The following is a 25,902-nucleotide window of genomic DNA, read 5'->3' on the forward strand; positions in this document are numbered from 1 at the left end:
AACAAATCTTCAATTATTATAAAAATTGTGATATATTCTTTCTTAAACTATCAATAATATTTAACTGTACAAAATACACGTTGTTTGTAATATACATAATTATATGATATATTTAACAAAATAATACTAATAATAAAAATATATATCAAATAGTATAAACCAATTACTCGATAGCGGGCGATGATCGATCATTTGTCAAAGCTTTCCTTAGTTTCACCGTGGCGAATTGCTGCGGCCTGGGTCAAAAGGAATGTATGTAAAGTTTGACACTTTATTATAAAAAAACTAAAATCTAATAGGTAAATTGACTTTGTATTTTAAATATATTTACTTATTTTAAAATATTGACTTTGTAATTTAAATTGAATTGTATTGAAATATATGAATTCCAGAGTAGGAACGCACAGGTGGTTAAATGACCGGCGGTAAAATAACCGCCTCGCCCTCACACACCCAAAATTGCGGTAGGCTTGTGTGGACTCATACACATAACTTAATAAGTCAGATCAGGAAAAAATCCTTATCTGACTTATCAAAGGACTTAAAAGAAAAAAAAAAACGTGATAGGTAAAAAGACTAGCGCTTGGCTGCAATCAAATCTGCTGGCACCGTCTAAGGCGGAATGTGTTCGCCTAGATAATGTCTGTCTTGAATATTCACTCTTGATTTAAAGTTGCATTCTATATTAAAATTGGAAGAGAAACTGAAGCCGGAAGGGCTTTCCATGTCTAGCGGTACGAACGTGTTCTCTGAATTTCTGATTTGTAAATTCTATCATTCTATCACGGTTTCATAGGTAGTTGTTCCTGCTAAGAACGTTAAGGCAAAGTGCTTAGCGCGTCGCTTATATGCGTTTGAGTATTTAGTCGCCCGTCAATTAACAGCACATGTGCTTCCACTCTAAGAAGCTAAAAAGTAAAATTAGATTTTACTTTTTTAACTAGAGGGAAAATGCTATAAACAACAGGGTTTATTTGTAATACCTACTATAGATTGGCTTGCGTATAATTAGAGAATTATAATATTTATTTGTGACAATTATAAAACAGCAAAACAGCAAATAACTCCTGCTAAAAATACCGTGTATATCATTCTATAATAATTCATTTTTGTATTAAAAATTCTAGCGATCACTGACCTAGCTTTATATTGATAAGCTAAATATTTGTATACGATTAACATTAACAACAACAACATTTACAAAATAGAAATAATATTACACCTTTAGTTTACAATGAGTATAGCTGAAACAAAATTATACTTACTCTAAAATGAAAAAAGTCAGTGCAAATTAGAGTTCAGATACAAAATTATAAAAGTGCATGTTAGAGGAAAACTTATCCTAATCTAGAAAAGTAAACAAACGTATAAAAACTGGTATATTGTGAATACATAACTAGAACTAGAACCACTAGAATAGAAAAACCTTTACTTTAAATCAAACCTGAATCTATTTGTACATTGCCGTTTCTCGACCCCATAAATCATACCAAGGCCCAAATGTGTGACCTTCTTCAGATAGTTCGTTTCCATCCACAGTCCTTTTTAGAAGTTTAGTGCGGGGCAATAGCTGTGGTCTTTGTTGTTTTAATGCTTCATTGAATTTCTGATCGTCAGATTCGCTGTAAGGTGCATCATTTCGTTGGTCCATAAATCGCCTCGCCTCCAGTCTTGCCTCTTCTTGTTTAATCTTTGATTTTTCAGCTTTTTTAGAATCGGTTTCATAATCATATCGCGAGGATCGCCTTTCTTGATCGCTAAAGTATGATATGTTCGATTCGTAGTATCTTTCTTCTCTTGTACCATTGTATGGTAGTGTACTGTCATCATAACTCCTGTTTATCCTGTTTTTAGTTTTGTTTTCGCGGTTCTTTGTGTCTGTAAAATCTTTCCTCGAGTGTCGTCTGTCTAGTGAATAATCGATTCTTGGTTCATTTGTATCGAAAGATCGTCTGTCTTTCTTCTGATTTCTGATTTCAGCCTGAGGATATTCTTTATTGTTTCCATTTTCAAAGTTATGCTTTCGTATCTTTTCTTCACTTGCTCTTTTTTTGTACTTTAAAGTACCGTCATCATGTTCATTATAAGCATCTTCATTCCTTATGTCATTATTATTTCGTTCTATGGGAATACCATAACGATCAGTCGGTTGGTCATCCTTATATTTGAGTGTCTCAGATGATGCGGAAAATGCTTTAATTTCCTTTGATGTATCTTTAAATGTTTTGAATTCCATAACTTTAGGTGGTGATCTTTCATGAGAAGAATTTTTCGTCTTTTCGGTTGACATAGTCGCCCTAACATGTGGTTTGATGGGTGTAACTTCAATTTCTTCAAATTCAGGCATATATGCATTCTCTTTATTATTCTTCACGTCATTATCTATATTTTGAGTTTGGCGACGACGTTCTAATTCTTGTTGCTTTTTAGAAGTCATATGGTCATCAACAATAATACAATCATACGGGTCTGTACTGGAAGCTACAGAATTGTTATCGGAATTGCTTTCATTATCATATCTTTGCAAGATTTCTCGACGCTTTACAGTTTTCATCACAAATCCATCGCCGTTTTCATCATTGTAGAAACTGTTTTCAAAATTAGTTTTGATAGTACTGCTATTTGTTAAATCAGAGTGTCGAGATTCATTACGTTGCATAAATTCATCCTGCTTTTCTTCCGCAATAGACTTCTCTGAAAAACTCTTTTTATTCATCATTTGATTATGTTGGTAGTTCATATTCCCTCTTTTCTCTTTCTCAACACGTTCTTCATGCTGAATGGACCCTAAGCTTCTAGCTTGTCGCATTCCATTATTTACCTTGATATTTTTTCTGTCGATAGTTTCTTGTGGTCGTGCCGGGACGTTCTCAGGTGAAGGAGACTTATCTTGCCCATTTAGTTTTATTGGTTCTGGCACGTCTGGGGCTGGACGTAAATCTTTTTTTAATTTAACAAATAGTTTCTTCTTATACTCTGGTACAGTATCTACAATATCTCTATGCTGCCAAAGGGACATCCCCTCCATAATTTCTTCAGATGTTGTACGTCCAAACTTCCAGAACGATTTGGTTCTTTTAATTTTTTGAGAATCTTTATCCATGTCTAACATGTTGCGCAAAAGTAGCTGTTGATCATCGGTGAGGTATCCGTTATTTGTATTATTGGGTCTGGGGCCACGTTTCAAGCTTTGTGTTTTTAACAGATATGTTTTGTGTTCCAGGTTTTGATGGGCAGATTTACTACAAAAACAATTAGCAAATTAAAATAAAATAAAAACTAGCTCTACTGCTACAAGAAAAAGCAACAAATAATTAAAAGCAAGCACATACAATATGAGTAAGTACCTGATCGGGACACGCAATCGTTGTGCCTCTTCATCGCTATAATCAATATCGGGCTGTGGAGGTGGCTCGTTTGAAAATCCCGAGTCATTCGAACTGTGTAACGAGACGTTGCCAACAGCACCCACGGCTGAAACGACTGTCTTTGCAGGAGCAGTTTTTTGGGCAACCTAAAAAATATTTTAAAATTATCGAACTTATTGAAAAAAATTGCAAATATAAAGACAAACAAAATGTAACCACTGCTAATTACCTGTGATCTCATTGGCAGTGTTTGCGGACCGAAAGTTCTAGTTTCTATGACGGCATGCGTAGTGAAACTGGCAGCTGATGTGGAATTTTTGATAGCCCCTGAGGCTGCAACGATTGGAGTTGGGTGGAAGTTAGCACTCGCTGATGTGCTCAGAGCACTTGGTGACGGAGCAGGCAAAGTTGGAGGTAAACCAGGTGAACTGTTAGCTAAGCGACCCTAGGAAGAAAAGTATAACATTAGATAACGTATTTATCATTTTATTACCAAGAATTAAAATTAACCGGAGCGGAGAATATTTTATAAAATAATGCACAAAACCGAAAGGTGGGGAAATCATATTTTTCATTTTCTAGTTTATTAAAGAAATTTTATGCGAATGCAGTGCTGCTAAGTCCTATTTTCTTTGCACTTTATTAGCAGATTTTATTTGACAATCATAAGGTAGCAAGAAAAAAATTTGAAGGATGGTCCTTGAAATGAAATGCTCTTTTATTTAAATACAAATATAAATTTTCTTCATACCTTAGTAACGTGGTGGGCTGTTACAGTATCTCCGAACATGCGTGTCGGTGGGTGAGAATGTACATGCGCAGCGGCAGACATTTGCGTGTGTGCCAGGGGCGCTGGTGGCGGCGTTTCGCTCGGCGTCTGCGCTATACTCCAACGTGCTGGTGAACTACCACTGTAACCAAGTATAATAAATTTTTAGATGAATATTAATATTTCAATATATTAAGTATAGTAAGCAAATCAAACTTCAATCTTAAAAGAATATGACGGTAAGATAAGAGATGCAAATAAATTTGAATGAATAAGTCAATCAGTAATCAGGGACAACCGGGACACGTTACTTGGCTGTTTTCACCTTTGCATCTTACTTACCGAGGTAAACTTTACCATGAAGATAATGATTTTTTGCTACAATAAAAAAAATTGTTGTAATTTGGTTGTAACTATATAACATAGAAATCAATTCATAAAACATGTGAATTGTGATAGTGAAAGTATGATACTTCGAGCAGCAATCGACCTAACAGCTATAACAGATCACTGACAGTCACTAAGTTCTTTATTTTTATGCAAGGGCACTGCAGAATTTTCGTCTTTTCGTTGCCAAGGGAAGTAATTGAATCACAAAATTACAAAGTTACAAACCCAGTATCTTCATTAATGATCTGTTCTGTGTAAGCCAACGGGAACCACCCAGCACTGTGTGTCCGTAGATTCTCTCCATACTGCCAGCCCTTCGTCCTGTCTCCCAGTAGGGCAAGTATATCTCCTTGCTGGAAGCTGAGCTGGTTGTCACCAGCAGCCGAATAGGCGTAGAGAGCTCGTGCCAGTGGTGGATCGCGTGACGTGGATGTGGGTGGCGCGATTGATGACGGACGGGTTTTTGTACGGATGTCTGTGTCTGAGGAGAAATCAAACCATCATGCTCTTCAATGAACAGCAACTTATTCAGACGGGTAACGGGTTGTATGCTCGTAGGAGTCAGTTTATCCAAAGGTGCGTTAACACCGCGCCAGTATCTATGCAGTCAATACCGCCTGGCGTATAATATGTATCACACAAACACACAAGCGTACAATTTGTTTTCACTTTTTAAAATACAAATGTATGAACTTTGTCTCTATCTGGAGTTTTATTATCTTTGCCAAAGAGTTCTACTTTATGATTGTAGACTGAGTCGACGCTGAATTATTCGTATTTTTACTAGTTACTAAGTACCTAGACGAAAATACAACGGATGATTAAAAAAAGAGAAGTAAACAGGAAATGAAAATTACAAAAAGAGACAAACGAATTACAGCAAGTATTTACTAAATGATGCTAGATTAATTTTTAAGCTAAATGAAAGGAAAAGCTGCTAGTAATTTACCTTGTTCTGCACTATGGAGACTAGCTTGTAAATTCAGGTCTGATTTGGCTCTAGACAAACCATGTGAAGGTGATCCAAGGTCTGCGATAGATCTGACGTCTAGGCAGGAAGCGTCGACTGATCTTGTTTTTCGTAATGCAGAACCGACTGAAGCACGATCATCGTCGTCACCGTTGCGAGGACTTGCGTACACGTCCTCGTCGGCCCAGAATGATACTTGCTGTAAAAAAGGAGAATCCGTTTGAAAACCTTAGTATTATACCTATAATACCTATAATCTTATAAACTCCTTTAACATTCCGAGTAAATTCTGCATTCCGAACTGCAGTATGGCTTATAACCACATTGATTTAAAACTTTTGTAACAAAAAAGAAAATATTCCATACTACTGAACTTTTTTGAATCCGTTTAAAATTAAAATGGCTAGGATCCTATTTTTATCTTTCTCTTGGCCTAGTTTTATCTTAATAGGTTTGGTTCTAAAAGAATGATTTCCAGTTTCCACTTTCTGATCTACCTAGTTAGTTAATTTATCTATCAGAGTTCTTCAGGTCTCTTAATCAGACTAAAACTTGTCATCTACAAAACATGTCGCTCTAGCAGGTCTTTCATGACTGAAGATCGTGTTTGTGAAGTGATATCCTTCCATCGGAAGACGGGTCTTGTTTTTAGCCATCTTTTCAGCATCGCAAAAGCTTAAAACATATACTTAAGTTAGAAACAGCGAAAATGTTCTCACCCTCATTCTGCTCACAAACATTGCTTCAACATTGGACGGCAAGAACTCCCTGGTCCTTGATACTTCAAGCCATTCTTCCAAGCCAGTATTGTAAGCCGTGGCACCAGCAGTATGATACGCCAGCCAATGTTTTGCAAGGGAACACTGGCGCTCCAGGACAAATCCGTATCGCCTACGCTCTTGAGTCATTGCCTATACAACAGTAAAAAAAATGTTAAGATTGGAAGATTGGCATTATTGCTAGCATTTAAGTTAATTACTTAATTACAATAACACATTAATCATAACCAAGCTAAAAATACCAATGTTTTATGTTTTAAATTTTTAAGGTAAGACCGAAATATAAAGTCCGAAGGTTTTATTATGGTCTTATGGAACTATTAAATCCTCAGCGATACTTTTTATTATTCATTTAGGTATACAGTGCTTAAACTGTGGTAATAAAAAAAACAATAAGATATGCCATAACAACGCCAGAGAAGCGTAAAGCCCGTATTTTATAAGAAGGATGAATATTTTTGCAGATCTTTTTATTACATACCTACACATCAAAATATTTTTAGCGTCGACATAAGCCGTATGCGACATTATTATAGGTACACCAAGACCTCATTATACGGTGACATACACACATACACCCGTGGACACGTCATGGTCTTATGAAACGCATCTAATAGTTATTAGACAATAAACTTACATTCTTCAAGCTTTGTTCGCAGAAAGCGTCCAATTTAGTCTTCTCCTCTTCTAATATCTGCATGCTCTGTAATAGAAAAAACAATGGAATTGATTTAGAGATACACGATACTTTGAGATAACTGTTCTGATAGGGGGAAGATCAATTTATTTTTAATCTCGCTTTCTCGAGATTCTATGACGAGTTGCGAAGCACTTCAAGGGTTGTTTACTTCATCCAGAAGTTACGGGTTCTATCTGTTTGAAGACTGGAAATATATTATCATAACAAACCTCCGAAATCTTGTGGAATATTAATTACAAACTTGGCTTTTGTAATTAATTGTTGTGTTGTAACTTGTGTGTAATTTAGGCATATTTTTGTTTATGTAACTACAAATTGCTTAAAATACTTTTAGTACACTGTACCTAGCATGTGAAAAAGGGGGTTTCTCTCGAAATCACTAAGTACTTTCTGCGCATACTGCACAAATATTATCTCCCACAATTTTCTTTTAACAAGTATGTATTTTATCTATTTCCTCATTATTATCAGCCGATAGACGTCCACTCCTGGTTGACATAGTTTTTTGACCCCGTTTTTGACTGACTTTTGAACAAGAAATTCTATTAGTAGGGAAGTGGTTATACCTTCATCTCTTTATCCATAGCTGAACCGACTTTAGTGACATTGGTCTTCTTCTTTCGTTGCTTTTTAATGGTAGCTGCGGCCTTGCTGTAGCTTTCCGAACGCAGTTTGTGTTGTTGTAGAAACCTTTTCTGTTCAGACTGTAAATAGACAGGATAGTTTAAAATCCTTTGAATAAAAATATCTCATTTACATATTTTATTGTAAGGATGGCGCACATTGGTTTCTATTGTCTGAAAAAAAGTTGCTTTGTGATTGGAAATTGGATTCGCACTTCAGTATAAGTAGCGAGTGTAGAGAAAAAGTTGTTCAATAGGGCAGTTGCAATCTTGAAAAACAGAAACGTAGTTTTTGACCTGCCCACTGATTCGCTAACTCAGTGTCTAACGTTGAATGATAGCCACCCAGCTCATTTGACAATTATTTTTAATCCATCAAAGGTTACGAAAAATGATTTTAACATCACTCAGTAAAGCAGTAATATAGAACCAACCAATGCCAAATGAGCACGGTGGCTCTAATTCAGTGTTAGGCACTGAGATAGCGAATCACCTCGCTCGCGCTGCTCGGTTGCTCGACCGTTTAATTGGTATATCGACTATGAAAACAAATACTTACATAAGACCGAGTACAGTCAGCAACAAAGCTAAGTTTGCACCCGCTCATAGTCGCTTGTACTGGCGAGTGCAAACCTAGATTTGTTGCTGACTGTACCTACTACCTAGCCAATATGCAGTCAGCCTTAATGAACTATAATTTACATATATTTGCAAATTTAGTATCTTAGGTGAAAAGAAACAATCAAATAATTAATTTATTTCGATATTTTTTTTAATGACAAAATCTGGATATGGTTATATACCCACTTATTCACCAGATTTACGTAGGTAAATATTTCAATTATTGTTCATTTAATTCCAGCTCTTACAAGTCATGGTATGTTAATCATAACATTTTCGTTCTATTTAACTTAATTATAAATGCCAATCATAACTTTAAACGTACAACAATGGAGATAAATTACAATGTGCAAAACAACAATTACTTGTGAGCGTGACTACAATTTGAATACATTATTTATCTTTATCTTTTATCAGTACAACCTTCAATAATAAATTAGGTTTATTTAAATATCTTAAATATTACTCGGAATGCGCAAAATGAACGAGAGGTTGCTAAGTCATTTTGGTTGGAAATCACGCAGAGCTTTTTCAAATGACCTACAGAGGAATATTTTTGTATATACGAGTGACGTTAGTGTTAGTGGCATCGGACGCACTGAAAAAAAATCGTAAATGGTAACGTCGCGTCAGGCCTTCTTTTTTCAATTCCTCAAAATCTTCTTTGCGGTCAAATTTTGACCCTTTGTTATCACCATCTCTGCAATTTGCACTCACACGCACAAAGGCACATCTCTTGCACTTTTTACGCTTCATCATATTATCTATCTGTATTTCTAATATATCAGATGTGCCTCTACTAAATGTACGATAAGTATACGAACACTTTTCCAGTAAAAATTTATCTCTACCTGATTGTTCGTAGGTATCTATTACGTGGACGGGTTTCAGAGTTAAATGCTCCTTAAATTAAGAATTTACATTGTAATTACTTAAATAAATAAGGTTCCTTTATGTATAAATAACAAATATTATATATTTTGTTATAAATAAAGGAGCTCATAGAATAAGTACTTAAACCAACCTGTACTACTTTCGTATCCTTCTCTAGATTAGTCTCCAAGGGGACGAGCAAATCCACGTAGAACGCCTTCAGCTACAACAGAAAAACAACTTGCGTATCACTTCTAACAATTGAAGGATAAACTTTTATAGCAGGTATTTTATTGCCCAACTACGGCTATATCCTTTAATAGGCTTTCCTGTTGGATTGTTATTCATAAAAATAGTCTATGAAAAACATATGAAATACTTTATATTATTATGTACTTATGTGTTTTTCTAGGGTTTTGTTACTAGTTATTATTCTGTTTATTTATCTACATTTGTCTTAACAGATTAATTATTAATAATGTTAATGGGGAGCGTGCAAGACCGTCTCTGGTGGATGTCACAGTGGCGATGGACGTATGCATAGGTACCCGTAGATAGAATGGATCAGATTAAACAGAGACAGCAAAAACCTAAAATTACCTAAGATATTTAATTTTCCTAAACAAACAAAAACACACGATCCTTGGCAGCTCCTCATTTATGGATACTTAAAAATACTTGGGCTTCAAGATTTATGTTTTCACATAAACATTCTTCATAATAAGTATGTAATTATGTATATTATGTAGGTAAGCTAATGGAACTTACGATGTTCATCTGTTGATCCTGAATTTCTCGATAGACCTCCACCACCTTCATAAGAGCGGTACCTGTTAACGAAGTCAAAATATAATGAGAATTAAGGTTGAAAAACTGGACAAGTGCGAGTAGAACTGGCGTGGAGAAGGTTCCTTACGATGAATTTGTGTTGTGCGCACAATATTGAGAGATTTATCATGTTAGTTAATATTATAAACTTCTTATAGGTTTTTCTGTAAGCTATAACTTATATAACTATTTCCTGTATTTTTTTTTCAAAATTTTTGGCTCAGCAGTTTCGAAGATAAAGGGGGCGATCTATTTACATAAATAACTTTAAAACTATTTATTTTAAGGCTATAAACAAAGACAATACATATTTTAGACTTTCATAACAAGCCTTTTCGTTTGATAGGCATGTCATACGACGGTACAGTTTGCAATCTTTTTTATATTCTGATTTGCTCCCCAATTTCCATAATTCATTTAATATCTACGTTGCATGCTCGCGGTTAGATCTTACTTCAATGGTTGGATCACAGAAATTCATATTGTACCAAATTCTAACTTAATTGGTCTAGAAGACTCCGTGCAAATTGGCTGTGACAGACGGACAGGCAGACGGTCAGACAGACACACAATCAGACAGACAAACGAGCGATCCTATAAGTAATCATTTGTATGTACGGAACCTTAAAAATAATGAAAGATAAACAAAAATTGTCTACACAAGATTACGTTATTGTTAACTAGGTACCTAGCTATCTATTACAAATTGAACACATAATTTCGTTGGCCCTTATAATTGAGCTACGAGTATGATTAGGCACTTACGGTATTGCGGCTCGATAATTCAATCTTACGTATTACACAAAAGCCTTCAACTGAGCATAGATCATTATCATACGAGACTTTGCAAATAAAGCATATCACAAACGAGAAAATTCACAATATCTAACACGTTTCAATTGGATAAAGTTTAAGAAAACTAGAAAAAACTGTATTTTTATCAAAATGTTTACTTTTACTCAAAATTAAATGTTTAATCATTTGAGTTATGACAAAAAGGCACGGTATTATCAGCTGGGTACGTATAAGTAAAAACACTTATCCTCGCTTCTCAGCCCAAGTAACACCCACGCATTATGGAGTCAAATTAAAAAAATGTTTTTATACCAAACACTAAGAATACCTGACGAAACGTATCGTTGACTTTAAGTTTAAATGCTACTTTATTTACAAGTGTGTATCCTATTTGCTTATTAGGAACTTAATAAATTTTCTCAATTTTAAGAAATGAAGATTCAATCTACCATGCTAATGACAACGAGTTTAATAACACAACTATAAACTATTTGGTTAAGTGCTTAGTTTGCGAGCACCCTTATCCATCTCAAGTACGAGATTGAGTAATCAAAATACCAAGTTATTTAGACATCTGTTTGAATGACTTGGTTAATTAGTTTCATGTGGTACGAAGAGAAGTTTCCTTCGCGTGTTTGTGACTACACGGATAAAGTTGATCAAGACTAGTTAGTATAAAGGTTTATTGTTTGTTTTGTTTTCATTAGCGCTTGAGTACGACCTTATTGGGTGTTAACTGATTTGTTCCAGAACCGATTGGACACTAGATTATACCTACCTAGGTTCTAGTTCTATAGGTTTACCTATGTAGCAGGTAAGTCAGGTAATCGTCAATTAAGCATCTTACCTGTAACTTAATTTAATACTCTACAAAATTAATGTAAAACCTTATTAATCGCTGAACTATCTATAAGCAATAAATATAGGTAAGTAGGTATAAAACAATAAACATTTTTGCATAGGAAACGCAGATAACTTTACAAACTTTCAGTCTTTATCAAGCACCTCCTTACAGGACTAGATATGTGTATTATCTATTGAAGGAAAATTCAAAAAACCCCCAACACAAAAACCTCTCTAAGAAAACTAGAAAAGAGCTGATAACTTTCAAACGGCTGAACCGATTTTCTTCGATTATAGCTAAGAACACTCTCGATCAAGCCACCTTTCAAACAAAAAAAAAAACTAACTAAATTACAATCAGTTCATTCGTTTAGGAGCTACGATGCCACAGACAGATACACAGATACACACATCAAACATATAACACCCCTCTTTTTGGGTCGGGGGTTAAAAATGATTTATAACAATGTTAAAATAACATTACCAATATCGGCACATCCTCCCCAAGTCCCTTGTTGCGCCTGTCGGCCGAGTTTACCCACTGCGTCGACGTACAGGCGAGAGGCGGCCGCCGCTCCTGGTGAAAAATGTCTATGCTATACTCCAACCTTGATACAGGTAATGTTCTATGAAATTTTTATGCTATGTGTCGTCTATGCCAGTGATAAGATTTTGACTTCCTGACAGAGACTAACAGGCTAGAGAGTAGAGAGTAGAGTAGTCGGAATCTTAAGTGCAATCCGTTCAGCTTTTTAATATTATAATGTAACGCTGGCCATACATGATCAAGTTTACCGTCAAGTTGGTAGCGGACTTGAAGCGGCGTCCATCAAACATAACCGTGTATGGCTATCAGTTGACCACACAGTTTTTTTGACACTTCTTCTGCTTGAGGTCTTTTAACTTTAATGCGCTGGGCTTTTAAATTTTATTTATTTATTTATTTATAACCTAACCCGTAGGTATAACTGGTAATGTGTGGCACAGCTTTAAAGAAATTACGGTTTTTTCTTTCTTTTCTTGACTGGTTGTCGCCGCTTCAAGTCCGCTGCAAACTTGATCGTGTATAGCCAGCGTTAGAGCTTTTAAAGACGAGGTGCGTGCGCATTACCGGAACAGGCGTTATTCGCACTTGACTGAGGATTGAGGTTTTTAGAAATCCCAAAGGAATCCATTGTTTTCCGGGATATCCTATTACATGTTCATTTCCAGGATGAACGATATTTTTGTGCCAAAATTCACCAAAATCGGTTCAGCGCTTGCGCCTCGAAAATATATCAGACAGACAGATACACTTTCGTATTTGTAATGTTAGAATGGATGTAGAAGTTTAATAGCTGTCTTTAAATGTTGAATATGTAGGAGATCAATAGCCGTAAAACATGAAAGCATTAAACGTCTCAGCGCGAAAAACCGTCAACACTCGAAAGAAATCTTGACTGCCGTAAAAGCAAGTATCAAGAGCAATACATCGCAGCACAATGGCCAAGTTTATTGCTTCTAGCGTCGACTATAATACGCTAGATAAGCCAACAGAGACAATTTGGCACCAACTACGCCCTAGTTCCGAAGCCAAACAAGCACAACTAAGGTTTTGCATATAGATGCACCCATTTGGCTTACGGCATATAAATTAATTGTCTCCTATTTAGTAACGCATCATATTGAATTAATTTGAGCATGTAACATGTAACGATCTTCGCTTCCCTATTGGCCTATAAATAGCTAAGTTATACGTACTTACTTACGAGCACGAAGAAACTTTTTATTTTGGAATTAATAAAGATATTAAAATAAAATAAATAAAAATATAACCAAGCGGTAATTTTATTCGTTGGTCAGCAACTTGGGCCATTGCAATGTACCAACCAACGTATAGGTATCAGTAGGTACCTACTTGTGTGTACAGCTAAAATATGCCAAGGGGCTTGGTTAATTTCAAAGGCGTTAAATTACCGTGGCGTACCTAATTACTACATAATCACTATGACTGTATGGAATTTAAAGTATGTTACTTACCATGTAAAGCCTTTAAATATGCTTTACCGGCCGTTATCATCTGTCGCGCGCCAGGGTTGAACTTGTCCAAGATATTCTGCAACAACAAGAATACACAATAAGTTCATAGTGAAACTAAAACTAAATACTAAATAAGTACCTAGGTAATAACCCTACAACTGGCAAGCGACTCGTTTCGTATTGCAACATTACACGATTAGCTTTCGTAAGTGAAAGTTTTCACTACGATGAATGATGATCCGTCAAAGTATTATAATGTCCAGTGAAAATGTAAACAGTGGTTACTTTGAAGTGTATGTAATAAATGGACGTAAGTATTAGTTTCGGTCTTGTGTGAATGTGAATGAATTTGCGATTCTTAAATCGTATTAATAAGACCTCTGATTTCCTGCTAGGTATGCTGATAATATCGTCCGCGTGTACCTACCTATTAATAAACTTTGTGAGCTAAGACATTACTTAAAGAAGCTGAGAAGGTTGAAGACTGATGTACGCGACCGACATCAGCGCTGGAGGAATTCTGGTATAAATATGTAGCTATTTCCGCGTCGACATTAGTGACAACAAAACGCATTGTTAAGACTATTAAACCTTGCTAAATACCCACTTATGTTAAAACTTAAAACGTAGCCTAACGTAACGTAACATAGCGTAGCGTAGTTTTCGTGAAGGCATTGCTAAGTATAGGATCCGGTTTACAAGAAAAATGAGGTCATACTCAGTCTAAGTACTAAGTAGGTATACTAGACAACTTTTTTGTTGTACGAACATTAATTTGCAATCGCAAAAGAAAATGAGGGCTTAGACCGTAAATAGAGGCGTAGGAATGTGGCCTTTCAAGGATGCTGCTACCTCGTTACAGAGGTGTGGCAAACATGCCACCAGCGGCATTCCGTAGTAAAGCTTGTAACACACAATGCGCGACGAAGAAATCGTCCAATATGGCTCTTAGAAGTCAGAATTCCTTATACAATATACAAGAAACATGCGTTTCATGCGTAGGGCTCACAATCCTGTAGATATGTATCCTCCCAACCGCACTGCAATGTGACATGTTCAACATTTTTTGCGTTACCTACATATCGTACACGCGTATGCGCGCGTTTTGTGTGACAACTTGTCGTGTAGTTATCGTCGCGCGTTTCGTGTGTTTCACGACTTAATATTGCTCAAAGGCACTTCTTCGAAAAACCCATTTACTTAAAATGGATGCAAATTCTTTAACTTGATGATTTAATTTGTATCTAGGCATTGGCCTGTTACGGTATAATTTGAGGACGAGATAAAAATGTAAATATATTTAGACATCTAGACTTAATTGTGTTAGTTTTAATGAAAGAGGTATTTTTGATATTTATACTAAGTTTCTCATAATTACTATGTAAATGACTTGGGATAAAAGGCAAGACCTACTAAGAATCTTCCAAGATCTTCATCTTAGATTGCATCATCATTTGCCATTAGGTGAGATCACAGTCAAGGGCTAACTTGTAATCGATAGAAAACAAACCAGACATGCTGTAATGTCGACTATAAACGACTATAGCTTTTATTTGGAGTTCGACTTTTAACTTTTAGTTTCTGCTAGTATTTGTGTTAGCGTCGCCAGCTTTACGCTGTATCTTGAGTTCCACAAGACCGATCTGTTCTTATAATCCGACTCTTGTATGATACAAACAAGTATAGTAAACCGGAAAGTTATGAGATTATTATAAGAGAGATAAAAAAGATAGGTAGCAGCTGTATATAGACTTTATATCGGAGTACCCAAACTGACGCCAATTCCAAACCCCTAATCCGCAAGTTATGAGGGCATTACAAAAAGCCAATGCATTTTCCCTTTTATCCCAATATCGGAGGCTGGGAGCCGAGGCTGGGCGACTACGTGCTAATGTGTTTTACGATGTCGTGACTGCGAATGTCAGCCCATCGTACTTGTGCTGACGTTAATTCTATTACATATTAAGTCTTACGTTATTTCTTGTTTGGACGTTGTCATACTTATTTTCAAATGCAATATACCATTGTCTTAATCTTAACGATAATTTTATTTATAAGGAATGAAACGCTCAATTTGTTTTAATCCACCAAATCAGATTTAGCACATTTCTTTGCTACTGGGCATAGTTATATGCGAATTCGAATAGTAAAAAGGTATAAGGAGGTATTTTTACCACTGGTTTCAGCGAGCTAGTGGATGTTAGTCTTAAAACTTATTTAGCTTGCATGGACGTGAAGACCTAAAATATAATCTAACCTATCCTTGATTAGATTTTCATTTAGTGGTACTAATGCCTTCGTCGTAGAGGCGATGGGTGTTGGAGCCGGAAAGTCCATGAGTGGAGATCGCGTACAAGCAAGAATAGTATGGGGCGCTCTCCAGCACGATGGACTGACGATAGGTATAAAGCGGTTCGGCTGGTGGGAAATGGCTGGATGAGGAAGGCTGAGGACCGGGTGTGGTGGCGCTCTTTATAGAAGGCCTATGTCGAACAGTGGACGTCCACATGCTGATAATGATGATGAATTAGCTTTATGATCAAACCCATTTTTCAACTCGTATTTAAGTAATTTAAAGCAGTGCGCTTGCAGACTCATTTCCCTCGTGTACTCTTTAAACGGAAACTTTAAACACCCTTCACTGTGGTAGCAATTTTTCATATTTACCGTTTTTCTAGACCAATTCTCGACAGTGACAGTAAAGTATTGCTACTTCGTCGGGGCGGGCAAAAGGCAATATTTCAGGGAATCAGGCGTACATTTTAAAATACCGATACCCTATGTCGTACGGTTGGAAGCATGGCATAAATCTTAGGGGATGCTCCGTATACAAAAATGTTGCGAAGGGAAATAGATGCGCACTTATAAAAATTAAGTAGGCTGCGATATGAGCCGGATATATTGAAATTAGAATGTGATGAAAGAATTTCTATTGAGATATCAGAGACACTTTTATTTATTGCCGATAGATTTTATAGTGGCTATACAGAGTAGGTACACATTATTTCAAAGAGAGACAAGTTGTTAATAAAACTACATATTTTAAGTACCTTTAATATTATAAGCAGCCTTATCACACTAATTCACACTAATATTATAAAGGCGAAAGTTTGTATGTGCGTGTGTGTATGTGTGTGTGTGTGTGTGTATGTTTGTTACTCTTTCACGCAATAACTACTGAATGGATTTGGCTGAAATTTGGAATGGAGATAGATAATATCCTGGATTAGCACATAGGCTACTTTTATCTCGGAATATCAAAGAGTTCCTACGGGATTTTAAAAAAGCGAAATCCACGCGGGCGAAGCCGCGGGCATCTTCTAGTAAGTTATAAATTAAAAACCAAAGGTAAATTTACCGTTTCCATTCGCTCAATGTTTTCAATTAAGTACAATATATGCAAGCTTGATGCATATTTCAGGTAGAGTTTCAAAATCAAAGTACAATAGTATTCATGTACACAAACTTCTTAAGAGCCCTGAGTTTAGTTTAACTTATATCCCGTGTACATCAATATCCTCCCGGAATAAGTTTGCCAACAACTCAACTTTTGTAACAAGTTTCGTACAATGCGATCTACTACAATCCTTGTTAAAAGTTGAGCCTTCAAAACACTACCACTCAATTTTCTCATGCCAGAATGAAAAGCAAAGCCGGTTTCAACAACAAAAAGCAGATCAAAATAACAAATTCATTTTCCTTTTGCATAAAGTATAGCAACTAAAGGTAGGTAGGTACCTACTTCAATATACAATCACATATACAATTTAGGTATAAATATTGTATTTTATAAATAGACTAGCGGCTCGCGAGTCAAACAACAGACTATTTTTCTAGAATATCTGGAATTATGAACCTCATAAAATATGGTAATTTTTTTTAATTAGCTGCAGTGTCTCGGGATATTATCCTAACACTATCCACATAGACAGAAACTCACCAAAATCGTATCTCTTTCTACTAAATAAATTAGTACCTTAGTAGAAAAGATCCAAGGTTCTCTGTTGTCGCTCAACTTGATGGTTCAAGTAATTTATCATTCATTACAAAATTGTTTATTCCATTCACACATACTTGCACTACAGTGTTTCAATCCCTTCTGAGCAACAAGAAGTCCGTCCTCTTTTATTCGTCCATGCTCTCAAATTAAATGTTTACAATAGTGGTGAAAAGACAATTTCGCTTCTTACGATTTTGAAAATTAAGCTAGACTTGGAGTGCTAACATTTGCTCCACAATTTAATTGTAAGGCTCTTACACTTGTCATATTAATTCCCACAATGTGTTGTGCATAGTGAATTCTTCATCAAACGCGTAGCCGTAGAATTTTACCTACGATACGACGTCTCACTGCAACTATTGAGAAGAAAAGTTTTTTAAATCAACCTCTGAAGGAGTCAATCCCTTAAGGGATAAGTTTTCATTAATTTCCCCGAATGAAAAGCAAAGACAGTCTCAACAGGGAAAAGAAGATCGAAATAACAAATTCGTTTTCCTTTTGCATACACAATATACATATAAGATACGGCGCATTGTGAACTAACAGCTTCTAAAGTAATACAGGCGGCTTTATTCCATCCTCTTTATTTGTGGGGCACGTAGCAAACGACATTTGGTACCAAATTGCCTCGGGTAGGCTTCGTGACGGGACCCCTTCCAACCTCGTAGCTTCCTAATGTCTTACGCACACGTCCAAAGTTTTTGTATGAGTTGAGGATTCATATCATGGAATCCATGTGCGACTTTTTGTTCTACTTGATAGGATGAAAACTATGCTAAATTAATGATACTTATATAAATTAAGACGTCGACCTACGTCTACCTCTTATACCTACATCTAACTTTTCGAAGTTAAGTATGTAAATATACGAGTATAACTTGCTTTACTGGTGAAAACAACATCGTAAGGGAACTTGCACGCTTGAGAGTTCTCCGTAATGTTCTGTAAGGGGTCTTCCAATCTGCATTTGGCCAGCCTGGTGCACCGTAGCCTACACCCTTCTCATTCTGAGAAGAGACCCATGCTCAGTAGCGAGTCGGCGATGGGTTAATCGTGATGAAAATATTAAAACTGTGAATGAAAGCTGACTAGTCCAGATTTTGGTTGTATTGGGCTCTCAAAGTACCTATACTACCTACATACATATCTAGGCACCCTCAAAATAGTAAAATCAAAACGAACTGGTATAGGTAACGAACATCAAAAGTGCCTCTTCAAACAGACGTGTCCAATATGAAATGATGCTGCTACGTTCAGTTTTTTGCCTCTCTTGTACAATTGAGTAAGTATTTCGACTAGTCTACTCTTGTTCGCCCACTCTTTTTATTAGGTAACTAACTACCTATACCTTCCTACGTACTGCTTATCCTATGTATGTATTAGCTAACGGCATAGACCTATAATATTCGCTAACGGTTGAAATTATAATAATCAATCTGTAGTGTCTCTGATCTGTTGATAAGCTGTTACTGAAAATAGATTTAGTAAGTAAGTACCTACTGACAATAACTATGTATCTACAAGTGTAAATTAAAAATTTATAACACCCCCGACAAGTGAAGGTTACAGTAACTAGAAAAGAGCTGATAACTTTCAAACGGCTGAACTGATTTTTTTGGATTATAGATAAGACACTCTCGATTAAGCCACCTTTCAAACCAAAAAAGTATATTAAAATCGGTTCGGTAGGTACTTCAGTGATTTATATTGTAAGTCAATATTTTGCAGAAGTAAAACCTTTTAACTGGTTTAACCTTTTAAATGGTCAAACAATTTTAAATCAATGCCTTTGTGATATGCAACAAAATTATGTGGGCAAATATGGTACCTGCTCGCCAAGTGCCCACGGCTATGTGTAAATACATTTATTTATTCATGATAATATCAATGTTATTTATGTCTAATACAATGTTTGTTAGCGAATTATCGTAATCAAATTTACATAAATCAACGAACCACAATTAATTACTGTTTAACATATTTAAAATTAATTCAAATACTTAATAGCATTTACCTACTGGTAAAATAACTAACAAAGTGCAGGACTACAAGTACATTTAGGTAAGTAATACGAGTACACTAAGTTACGTAAGCAGTTAGATGTAGATAAACACGGAAAATCGCTTCCCAAAGCATATTACGTTTACGTTGAACAAGACCATTTTGTAATGGAATAAATTTTCTAACCGGCATGAAAATTTGGATACTCCGTTTGGAATATTTCATAAAGCAAATATACTTAGAGCTGACTTCTATAGAGGATATTATAGAGAGGATATTTGCGGAGCACTTGTTGCCTCTCGACAAGACACGGCGACATGACGTTGTTTACAAGACTGCAAGCAAACTTTCCAACTGCAATAAACTCGTGAAAGACGAGATATTATTTCTCAAAACTTTAAACAAGTTCTTATAAACCACCCCACCGATAAAAACATTTGTTACAAATAAAAAAAAAAAGCGTAATATTTTAGAAAAACTCAACGAAATTATATTTATAGGTATTTACACTATTTACGTTTCTCTATATCGGTTGTTGTACGGTTGATCGGTAATTTGGGAAAGTTTGCACTATCAGGTTGATTTTATCCAAAATTGAATTTATAAATAAATATGTACTTCAATCATTATAATAGGTATAAATTTAAAAAAAACCTTTTGAAACAAAACTAACTCAAGTTACTGACAATGAAGAGGCATTAATTTTACTTAACAGGGCTCTCTCCGTCACTCGTTTCCACTCGTTTCATACAATCGTAGTTCCAATTTCATTTGAATATTAAGCAACCAAAGTCTATGAAATTTTGCAGACATATTCTAGAAACTAATATCTGTGTCTGTGGTGTTTTAGATTTTTCTAAAAATATGTAGTTTTAAAATTACAGGGGCTCAAAGATTTGCATGAAAATTTTTAAGACCGCGTAACTTTGAAACCGAATATTTTAACAGAAATCTGGAAAACCACAGACATAGATATTAGTTTCTAGAATATGTCTGCAAAATTTCATGGACTTTGGTTGCTTAATATTCAAATGAAATTGGAACTACGATTGTATGAAACGAGTGACGGAGAGAGCCCTCTTAAGTATGTAGCTTTCAGACTGTCTGGCTACTAAAACTTTTAAGAGAAAGCAGTATTGCCGAAAGGAGGACCGTTTGTTTTATAAAAAATTAATGAACAAATCCCCCTTCTAACAGCTGCACCAATTAATCTCTTTAGCAGTTTTTGCGATCAAGCAGGTAGCTCACAGTTAAATTCCAATCTACTACCTACCTTTATCCAATGTTCAATGTTGGAGTTCTTAACGTAATCACGAGCGTACAATTTGTTACCGATTCAACAAAAGTTCCTTCCAAAAGGGAAAATAAAAGAATTTTCCCTTTAACTTTCCTAAATGAAGTTGACTACAAAAGGCGGAGTAAAACGTAATTCAAATGAGCGCTGCCGACGCCGACCACTTCTAGCTTCGATTCCGCACTTTAAAAAGTTTAATTTTTAAAGAAACTTCCAGTCCCAGGACTTTTGAATACGCTTAAAACTTTGAATACAGATTTAATGATTTGATATATCTTTAAGTTACCAAGATTTATTATTGAAACCTTTGTGAAAAATGGCCGAGCGTTAATATTATTGAGTTCGGTTCTCGGTATCGATTGTTTAAGCATATTGGAATTTATGAACGTATTGCAAATGAAAAGAATAAAAAGGCTTATTCCGGACTTCAGAACCTTGAAATGCCACATACCTAATGTTGAGTCGTCAATAAAATGTTTGGACTTATGTTTTTTGTAACAAGGTTTTTGTATGAGATATATTTACCTGTACCTTTTATAATACTTGAACAATCCCGCTTTCCCTAAGCAACAATTTCAATTATAAATCTACGAGTAGGTTCTTCTATTATGCAAAAATTAACGAAAATGTATGAGATGATAAAATTGTTTAAATATAACTAATTAGCAGGCGGAGTCATAATCAAGAGACTTTAAAATTACGTCTTGAACTAACTTTTTTTTTGGCAATAAGTTAAAAAAATCATCCCAAAGCTTTGCAATCTACCTATCTACTACTAAATAATAAATAAATAATAAATAAATAAAGGTTTATTCAGCTCATGTACAGACTCACACACAAAAACAAAAAAACAAGAATTAAAATAAAAATACAAACGAAGTACCTACTGACGAATTAATGTAAGTAACCTCAAATCAATCGTATTAGAATTTCCGGGATAGGTACAAATTATCTCTGTATCTTTAGTTAAAATCATTTAAACGGATGGGCTGTGAATATGTAGCTGACCACCGTAGCAGACAGACAGAAAGAGGGACTCTTTAGCGTTTATAATATTGTATGGATTTAAGAAAAAGAAAAACAAAAACATTGAGAGACCTTTCAGAAGGATTTTATTTATAGAATCATCCTGTAAAATTATCCCCATCGCCGGAAATCCTCGTAGGTATCTAAGCAACACTTGGTCTTGAATGCCAATGTCGTCAACAAATACCGATATCACATAACAAGGTCGACCTCTTAACTGAAGTAAACAACTTAATAACTTATGCATGAAAACCAATTGTTCAATTTGACAGCCGTTCGTCGCTGTTCATGTTTGAAATGTAATTTGGACACAAGATGTAGGTAGGTATAAAGTTTGACGAATTTAACACCTGACTGTATAGAATGGAATAGGTTTTTATTCAAATGAACTTTTACAAGTGCTTTTGAACTGTCAAAAGAATTTACCACTGGTTCCGAATGCCATCTGTACCTAGAAAAACCAGCAAGAAACTCGGCGGTTGCTCTTTTCAAATTTTTAATTTTACAATAATATTATTACACTTAGATTTAGCCTTATACCAATAAATACAGCATCCTCTTTTTGATCTACTGAATACCCGCATAAATTGTCAGGGATAACTCTTAATCGATTGGTTACCCAGTCTACACGTTTGAAATCGTGAGTATTTGCAAAACCAAGTGTTTCTCAATGCTAATCGCGTCACGATGTGGTTTACCAAGCTGTATAATCTCGCTCCATGATGTCATAATGGTTTATTGAACGTTTATGCAAACTTAAGTAATTTATGACATTCCTGAGGATGTCGAATCCACAGCCCTTTGGTGAACTTAGTATTGGTGAATGTAAATTGAGCTAGATTTCACGTTTTGAATTTTGCGACTTATTCTTGTCTTGAACCTTAATCTCTTTAGTGTAAATAAATATTTTTTGTGCGTAACATGGAATAATGCCGCGGGTAAAGGCTTCATGAGGAAATTAATCTATACTGTGAGATGGATACAACAAACAATCCCATCTTATTCTTCACTACTGTACATAAATATATAAGTTACCGTACGATAATCCCTGAGAAGGGATGAACACGAAAATACTAAGTTACTTAATTGGGCCATTGGATAAGGCGTTGTGGACTAAATATCTGGGTTATGGGGGTAAGATAACGGAAGCCTACTTTTAGGCCAAGATTACACCAGTAAGTTTGAATCACATAAGTAGCTTACGTAAAAGTAAAGTAAATAAAGTAAAATATTATTTATTGTACACCAAGACATAAAAATGTATAAATAACAAAATAGATTTTTGTACAATAGGCGGTATTATCGCCTAATAGCGATCTCTTCCGGGCAACCTTAGGGTGAAGAGATAATAACTCAAAATTTAAAAAACCCCCGACACAAAAACCTCTATAAGAAAACTAGAAAAGAGCTGATAACTTTCAAACGACTGAATCGATTTTCTTCAATTATAGCTAAGAACACTCTTGATCTAGAACTAAATTAAAATCGGTTCATTCGTTTAGGAGCTACGATGCCACAGACAGATACATACGTCAAACTTATAACACCCCTCTTTTTGGGTCAGGGGTTAAAAATTAAAGAAAGTGGAAAGGGTGTACTAATATAATAAAGTAAATACACTTAATACTAATTCATGGACAAGAAATTTACTAATGTAAATGTACTTGGAGTGCTTATATTAGTAAATTTGTCGTAAGTTAAACATGTAAGCTACTTATGAGAGTAAAACTTACAGGTATATCCATGGCCTTAGAATAATCTCGCAGAAAATAATATGTCGGTGCCTTGTCGCCTATCGTCGACGATGTTACCGAAAAGGCCTTGGAACCATCATCGGTGTAAGCGATTCGAGTGTAGAGAGGTCGGCAGTTACTGATTTCAACATCTTGATAGACAAATCTCTAGTAGAGGGTTTCCTCGTTATTACGCCATTAGACTCTTCCGGATTTCCACCCCGGAGCATTTAGACCGCCCGGGCTACGGTCCGAATTCTCCCGGACGTGACCTCTTTTATACTACCTATGAGAATTTAAGTAGACATGTCCTAGAAACAAATGTCTGTGTCTGTGATTTGCCAGATTTCCGTAAAAATGTGTAGTTAAAAAGATAGCGGGATGAGGAAGGCGGAGGATCGTGTGTGGTGGCGCGCTCTTGGGAAGGCCTTCGTCCAGCAGTGGACGCAAACAGGCTGATAGATTGATTGAATGTGTAGTTTCAAAGTTACACGGGCTTTTTTTTTGTATGTGTAACTTTAAATCTACACATTTTATAAAAATCTTGAAAATCACCGACACAGATATTAATTTCTAGAACGGGTTTACCATAACTTCATGACGATTGATTGGTAAGTATTTAAAATGAGGACAAAACTACGTTTACTTGAAGCGCGCGATTTTTTTAAAAAGGAAATCTGTTTCCGAAGTGGCCTGTCATCAAGTAGTCATCTATAAGTAGATATATCTTATGAATGTAAAATGAGATGCAATAATCGCATATTGCTGGGAATAGCCTTAGACCATTGCCTAGGGATTATGTAACTTGAAGATGATTTCGTTACATAATAATATAACAGATTATAGATAAAACGATTCCGTGTTTACGTAAAATGCTCTTATGATGTATGGTCTGCATAATATTGTACATTTCATATTTTTTATACTAACTAACTAAGACATAGATCTAGAATAGTAAGTAAATATGTTTTATTGTTAGTATTTTTTGATTAATTCCAAATCCTACAAATGTGTATAAATTATGCTTAACACAACTAAATCATATTATTTTTATTTTTTTATTTTTTATTTATTTCACCAACAACTTCCATACAGTTAAATGACATTAAAATTTACATACAACATAATTTCAGTATGGTAATATAACAGTAAACAATATTACCATAAGAACTTGGCATTCTACAGTCATGTTCTTTCATAAATGCGAAAGTGTGTCTATCTATCTGCTAGATATTTAAAAAATTAAATCCACGCGGACAAAGTAGCAGGCAATATCTAGCATGCCGATAAAAGGAGAAACTGACTGACTGATAACCAACGTACAGTTCAAACCGTAGAACTAGAAACTTGAACATTTCAATGCAGATGTTCTTTACAACGTAGAACCCAACTAAGAAAGTACTATTGAATTGATTTAAAGCTATTAAGGTTACTGATATAATCAAATTAAAATTATTCAAAGCGCGCGTATATAACTCTTTCTAGATAAGAACAGTTATCAAGTGTGATCAGTTCTGTTAATAAACCAAATGGAGAAACTTTACTAGCAATAGATTTGTATTTATCTACTTGTACGATCACTTATCTGCCATCTAGAAATAGTCGGAAGCCATCCATTAACCAACTTCGTTAACAAGTGGCTATACTGCGGTATTTACGATGCAAAACACCGATCGAAATGCAAAGTAAAACGCCGATAGCTGTTCCTTGATCGAGTTAAGACCTACGTATACATTAGCCGCTGAATTGTAAAACTTAGATTAGCATCTGCAATCTATGTTTGATATACCTAATATAACGTTATGCCGTTCACAACGTTGCGGAACCTCCGGTCAACATCGATTTTATATATCCTTCATGAATATTATACCGAGTTCTCTGAGATTTACTACGCTTATGATCTTATTATTGTGAGATTATAATAGAAGGTACCTAAGTACATTGTTGACAACTAACTGCCATTGATGCATGGATTTACTGGTGTTTTTACTTTTGATGAAAGAGATATGAGATATATACATACATACATACATACATAGATACATACATAGATTGAGGCATATTAAAACGAGTCGACTTTGTTGGTTGCACTTGTCAAGATCTTTTTTATTCCTTCTTGTTTTTAAGATACTCAATTTATGTGTTCCGGAAAACATGGATGAAGAAAAAGTGTGCCAAACCATAGTTTGAAGGTCATAAAACCACTGCTTGAAGTAAAATTATGAAAGGGAAGCGTCTCAACTTTCAACTTGTCACGTCCTAAGGATTTT

At 35.3% G+C, this 25,902-nt stretch overlaps 1 protein-coding gene across 6 annotated transcripts in view; it reads right to left on the bottom strand.

Annotated features, from left to right (window-relative positions):
- Positions 1-6: 6 nt before the first annotated feature.
- Positions 7-25,902, bottom strand: part of LOC123872016 — a 303,144-nt gene continuing 277,248 nt past the window's right edge. For 4 of the 6 annotated variants that reach the window (XM_045916126.1, XM_045916125.1, XM_045916123.1 and 1 more), the window contains 13 exons: positions 13,579-13,654; positions 12,044-12,136; positions 9,862-9,923; positions 9,245-9,316; positions 7,543-7,680; positions 6,914-6,979; positions 6,217-6,408; positions 5,477-5,696; positions 4,753-5,008; positions 4,120-4,279; positions 3,598-3,813; positions 3,348-3,514; positions 7-3,242 (listed from right to left, as the gene is read on the bottom strand). In XM_045916126.1, coding sequence (XP_045772082.1) covers positions 1,451-3,242; positions 3,348-3,514; positions 3,598-3,813; positions 4,120-4,279; positions 4,753-5,008; positions 5,477-5,696; positions 6,217-6,408; positions 6,914-6,979; positions 7,543-7,680; positions 9,245-9,316; positions 9,862-9,923; positions 12,044-12,136; positions 13,579-13,654 — 3,510 coding nt within the window. In that variant the 3' untranslated portion in view covers positions 7-1,450. Of the gene's footprint in view, positions 3,243-3,347; positions 3,515-3,597; positions 3,814-4,119; positions 4,280-4,752; positions 5,009-5,476; positions 5,697-6,216; positions 6,409-6,913; positions 6,980-7,542; positions 7,681-9,244; positions 9,317-9,861; positions 9,924-12,043; positions 12,137-13,578; positions 13,655-21,307; positions 21,314-25,902 lie in introns of those variants that run through there. The other 2 variants (XM_045916129.1, XM_045916128.1) reach the window with 2 other exon arrangements.

This window comes from Maniola jurtina, chromosome 14, assembly GCF_905333055.1.
Source record: "Maniola jurtina chromosome 14, ilManJurt1.1, whole genome shotgun sequence".
Lineage (NCBI taxonomy): Eukaryota > Metazoa > Arthropoda > Insecta > Lepidoptera > Nymphalidae > Maniola > Maniola jurtina.